The following is a 5,392-nucleotide window of genomic DNA, read 5'->3' as shown; positions in this document are numbered from 1 at the left end:
AATCGTTTGAGGAAAACCCCCTTTGGCATCAATGAAACTGTGTTATATAGGAGTTCAAAAACCTCATTTCGTTTGAGAGATAGTGGAATTTCTTCTTTCAACACGTACATCGACGAGGGTGTCGATGACTTGAGTGAGGAATGGTCATGTTCTAGAGGCCGTACCTTTGGAGTAAGACCTCAACAAGGGGGTGTGCAGTTTAAATGTAAATGACGAGCATGGAGAGGCCAAGGTCATTTGTAATTAGGTGTGGCTGATGCAAGAAGACTGGCGAGCTGTCCATGGTGAGAAAAGTTGTGATGCTACTGCAGGGGGCATCCTGGTGTAGTTGAGGGCGCAGAACTTCTGTGCGGGTACAACTGGCACTTAAAAGACCTTCCGTGTAGATGAGTTCTCTTGAGTGAGACTAATCGAGTTACGAAGAAACCTTTGCGATGGTGCTGTGCAGTTGGGTTCTCTATGGAGGAACTTCGTTGTGGGGACCAAGGGGTCTTCTTAAGAAGAGTTGCTTGATGAAAAGAGTGTAGCCATGATGGCAAGTCAAGGTGGGGCCCTGTGAAGGCAAGCCTTGTGTATGTTGGCGTGATGACGAGAGAAAGGAAATGCCCTGGAACAATAGCTGTCCGTAGCACACCCTGCAATGACTTCGACCAGCGGACCAGCCTATCCAATACCCTACGCCATGACCTTAGAAGTTCGTACCCCATGATATTCAATGACACCCTTAGACATTTGATCATTCATACCTCACAGTACGCTTTCTTTCTTTTTTTGGACTTTGAATTCCAAGCGAAGGAAGCTCAGTGAAAGATAGACTGGGATTTGAAAGCAAGAAGAAAGCAATCATAGTATGCGGCACACACCGCTGACGAATGAGATTGACGTCCCAAACCAACACAGGTTCAAGACTAAGTGCAGAACCAAGAATGCCGTGGATAGAAAAGTGAGTGCTTCCTCAAGCTTCATGAAGGAAGGGTCCAAGGACCTAAGCGACAACCTCTACGAAAAAGAAAAACCTATATATAGATAGTGGTATGTGTTCGCTGACTCTAAATAGACTTGGCTCGGGGCAGAACTGAGTGGCTAGGCTAAGTTCCCTAGTCTTCTATTGGCCTACCCACCCCTACGACATGGAGGCGCTTACCCTTCTCCAACAAGCGTTCCACCACGCGGCTATTGATTACCGCTTTCCGTCTCAATCCGTTCCAGACCAAGCCCCTTCTCTGATCGGGGGAAGGTCATTCCAAAACATCAGGTCTCCCATTGATGCTGATCAAAAATAAGTTTATCCACCTAGAATATATTCTAGGTACCGAAAGATTGGATGTCATTTCTCAACACCAGGCGGGACGAGCAGCCCTATACCACGTGTAGCCACACTCTAGTGTCCTTTTCTACTTAGTTGGACAGATCACTTCAGAAAATCGTATAAAAATCAAGCAAGAAAACGGATGCGCTAACGCGGAACGGCGTTCGCACTAGTTGCTCAAAAAATCGTATAAAAATCAAGCAAGAAAAAGGTTCTGGCAGGCTGCGTGGGACTGTAAATCCTCTTTCGCTGGCTGGGCCCTTTGGACTCGAAATCCAAATGGAGTGAGTGGTTCGATTCCACTCTCAGAACGAGACTGAACGAAAGAAAATGCAAGTGAAACAAGACGAGAATCAAATTGTGGGCTTCTTTCCTAAAAGCGGTGGTTCTTTTCTTTATGGATCGGGTAGATCCATATGTTCTGAGGGGGAGACGAGGTGTAGCGCAGTCTGGTCAGCGCATCTGTTTTGGGTACAGAGGGCCATAGGTTCGAATCCTGTCACCTTGATGTGGTATTCACACAATGGGGCCGAAGTGCAAAGCCCCGTAGCCTATCCGCGGTCGGGAAGGCAAGCAAAAAGCATGCACAAAAGAAAAAGAAAGCTAAAAAGCTTATTTTTCAATCCATTATCTTTGGTATTCTTCTATATTTAGATCATATTATATAGCTATTTCACAGGTTTTATTTACATACCTCAGTCATGTTATTTGTCTAGCCTTCAATCAGAATAGCCTCTCCACTGGTTCCGAAGATTCTTTCGGCATCAATGTGCTTTTGGAATCTTCCTATGAAACAAATAACATTCTGGAATAGTTTAGGACAGAACAGGCCTCAGTAGAAAGCGAGCTTTTTTCACGTATAGCAACCTCGAAGCCCAATTAGCGCACGGGCTGCCCCCTCAACTCAACCCTGACAAGTACGCAAACTTGGTCAGGGAGCATTTAGACGGTGCAGTTAGTATTGACCACTACCGCCAATTCCATAATTCACAAATTGATGAAGTCCACATAATGGAGCTCAAAAGCCGATTACCAAATCTACTTTTTTAGCATCTTGAAACCGCACATAAGAAATATTATGAATGAATCACCTTACAATAACATACGAGAGACAGCTTTCTATTTTGTCGAACAACAAGTCGAACCCAATGAACAATTCCATTCAAAGGAATGTTCTAGAGTTTTTTCCACTATATTCGCGATATTTAACAAAATGGAATAAATTCTTCACGATTTCTAGAGTTCCGGGATTACTTCACTGATATCGATTTTCGCATAAGCACGGCCTCTAGGTTAGTTCAAAGTGTAATACAACGAACTATCAATACACCGAAAACGAGTCAAGATGGATACATAAAATGGAGACATCGTGGATTACCCAAATTGGGACGACGATAGGACATTTCACTTTCTTTCGCAATATTTCTGATCATGACTCAACCACTAGGAAAGGGGATTGCTTACTCTCAGCCATGTTTCCGCTTATGCTTAGTCAAGTGAGGATTCCATTCGAAGTAACGTAACAGGAGCACCATCTTCAAAACTTCTCGGGATCCGGAGTTTTTCGATAAAAGGTCCCATCCTTCAATATCATGATTGGGTCAACCAGGCCAGGTCATAAGTGAAATAGTTTGATCGGGTCGACCAGGTCAGGCCCGATCATGAGTGAATAGAAAATCGAAAACGTACATAGCTATTCCAGCGGAAATACTTTGTTTAATTCTACCACTTCTACTAGGAATAGCCTTTTTAGTGCTAGTTGAACATAAAGTAATGGCTTTTGTGCAACGTCGAAAGGGTCCTGATGTAGTGGGATCGTTCGGATTGTTACAACCTCTAGCAGATGGTTTGAAATTGATTCTAAAAGAACCTATTTCACCAAGTAGTGCTAATTTCTCCCTTTTTAGAATGGCTCCAGTGGCTACATTTATGTTAAGTCTGGTCGCTTGGGCCGTTGTACCTTTTGATTATGGTATGGTATTGTCAGATCCGAACATAGGGCTACTTTATTTGTTTGCCATATCTTCGCTAGGTGTTTATGGAATAATTATAGCAGGTTGGTCTAGTAAGACGGGGGGCGGCCGTTCGGTCGCCTATGATATATGGACCAATTGGTCAAAAATGGGTTTGTGCCGCAGGTGTTGAACGATCTACTCTACACAGGTGTGGGCTTACAGGGCTAGGGCTCATAAACCCTTTCTTTCATTCATCAAGGGGTCGGTCACTTTTCCGGGCCGGGATCGAGAAGTGGAAGTCATAAAAAAGAGATGTTTCTCTTCGCACCTCATATCAAGAGGAAAGGTAGCTTGTCAAGCTGGTCTCACTATTGGAAATTCTAGCTTCCTTTTTTTTCACCGGCTCTTCTTCTTTGTCAACGCTACTAAGGACCTGACGGTTCGCCTACTTGATGGATGAAAGAACATGAGAAAGGGTTCTAAAATAAAAGGCTAGAAAGTCTACTACAGTATAGTCAAAGTCAGCGGCTGAGTTTGCCTAGCCTCGCCTACTCATTTTTGTAGGCGAGCGAGTTAGCGAAGAGGCTTAGGGATAAGAGAGTGTCGGTGCGTATGTAGCCTTCATTCTACTACGCTACACAAAGTCACTTAGCTCGACGTTAATTAAGAGAGTAAAGGAGGAATACCCTACATAGAAGAACCACAGTTCGCTTACAAAGGTATAACCTTTAGCTCCCCGGGGCTAAGCTGCTTCGCATCACTAATAGTTAATTAAGATTCCATTTCAAAGGCGCTACTTTGTTTCGCAAGCCTTTGTCATTGTCAGTCAACTAAGGTTGGCCCTCGGCCCCCTGCGAATCTGTAAATCAGAGAGCATGCCGCAAAAAAAAGGATGGTCCCCTATGCATTTCATTCTTTCCGGAACGCAAAGAATTAAAGTACCTGACCCCCCATCATGGTGAACCTCTCCTTGTGATCGGGATGAGGTAGATGCCTCCCAGCCGGGGGTGGATCGAATCGGAGTTTCCTTCGGTAGCCACCGACCTACAGTTCTCCTTAAACTTCTGTGCTTGGTGGAAAAGAAGCGAACAAAGGTACGCTCGCTTGCTGTCTTGTTCTCTGCCGCGGACTGGGATCGCTCGCCAGCTAGGCCCTCTAGAAAAAAGTTGGAGCAACATTGTATGAGAACATATTACCCATCTTCGGGGACAAGGGGCGGAACGACCTCTCGATCTACTTACTGCAGCCCAGGATGGGCGTCGTCGTCTACGCGTGACTTCTTGTTTTGATCTCCCATACGCCTAGGACGTTGTCTGGGCCAAGAGCCATAGTTAGTTGTTGTTTCCATTTGGTTCTTCTTTCTTGTTTTTGATACCGGCAAGACCCAGCCAGATGATGATGTCTGCTGGTTGGTAGTGAGAGGAATCTTAGTACCCGCAAAAAAAGGGCGCTGGTGAAAAAAAACAATCATTTGATTTAGTTTCTTGCTCTCCCTTAGCAGCGGGAAAGGAGCCTATCTATCTGCCTAGCTTTGGTAGATTTCCCCGAACGCAATTCAAGCAGTCCTTGCAGATGCCATCATGGAGTTGTCGTCATTGACGTAGAGTCCTCCATTCTCACACCACTCCCGGGCACTCATACCAACCCCGTCTACTATAGCGTAGCATTAAAATAAATAACGTCCCGGGCTTGGTAACAGGGTGATGGGTTCCTACCTCATGCATACTACTCAACTACAAGGATTCAATATAACTACTGGAGGGATTGTTGCGAAGATGACACTAGATGCAATAAAAACATAGGTATGAAAAACATGGTCAAAGTGAACTTGCCTGGTAATATTTGATGAAGATAATAACGCTCTCAGAATAATGACTTGGTAGAACTATTCGTCACTCCGTTGAAAATCTATATAGTCAAACATAGCATTCATATAAGCAAACATACTAGCAAGCAATTCTAACACTCATAATAAAACCAACAAATAAAATGCAAATCAACAAGGGACACCAAATAAAAACAAAGGAAAACTACACAACAAAACTACTAAAGAAAACTCTAAGACATAACACAAAACAGTTTTGTCCTAAGTAAAAACATAACAACAATTAAAACACTAAACTAATAA

The 5,392-nt window shown here is 43.9% G+C and overlaps 1 protein-coding gene and 1 non-coding gene across 2 annotated transcripts; both read left to right on the top strand.

Moving 5' to 3' along the window:
• Positions 1 to 1,742: 1,742 nt before the first annotated feature.
• On the top strand, positions 1,743 to 1,817 carry TRNAP-UGG (transfer RNA proline (anticodon UGG)). Its single transcript has one exon. It is a non-coding gene; the product is annotated as a tRNA-Pro (tRNA).
• Positions 1,818 to 3,059: 1,242 nt separating this feature from the next.
• LOC123074400 (NADH-ubiquinone oxidoreductase chain 1-like) lies at positions 3,060 to 3,553 on the top strand. The gene has a single exon (XM_044497261.1). The coding sequence runs from the start codon at positions 3,083 to 3,085 to the stop codon at positions 3,452 to 3,454; it is 372 nt and encodes a 123-aa protein (XP_044353196.1). The 5' UTR covers positions 3,060 to 3,082; the 3' UTR covers positions 3,455 to 3,553.
• The last annotated feature ends 1,839 nt before the right edge of the window (positions 3,554 to 5,392 follow it).

The sequence above is a fragment of the Triticum aestivum genome, chromosome 3D (genome assembly GCF_018294505.1).
Source record: "Triticum aestivum cultivar Chinese Spring chromosome 3D, IWGSC CS RefSeq v2.1, whole genome shotgun sequence".
NCBI lineage: Eukaryota > Viridiplantae > Streptophyta > Magnoliopsida > Poales > Poaceae > Triticum > Triticum aestivum.
This window is presented reverse-complemented; position numbering and strand designations above follow the sequence as displayed.

Coding starts and splice junctions, on each gene's coding strand:
- LOC123074400 (XM_044497261.1), top strand. CDS start 3,083: ATGGCTTTTGTGCAACGTCGAAAGGGTCCTGATGTAGTGGGATCGTTC.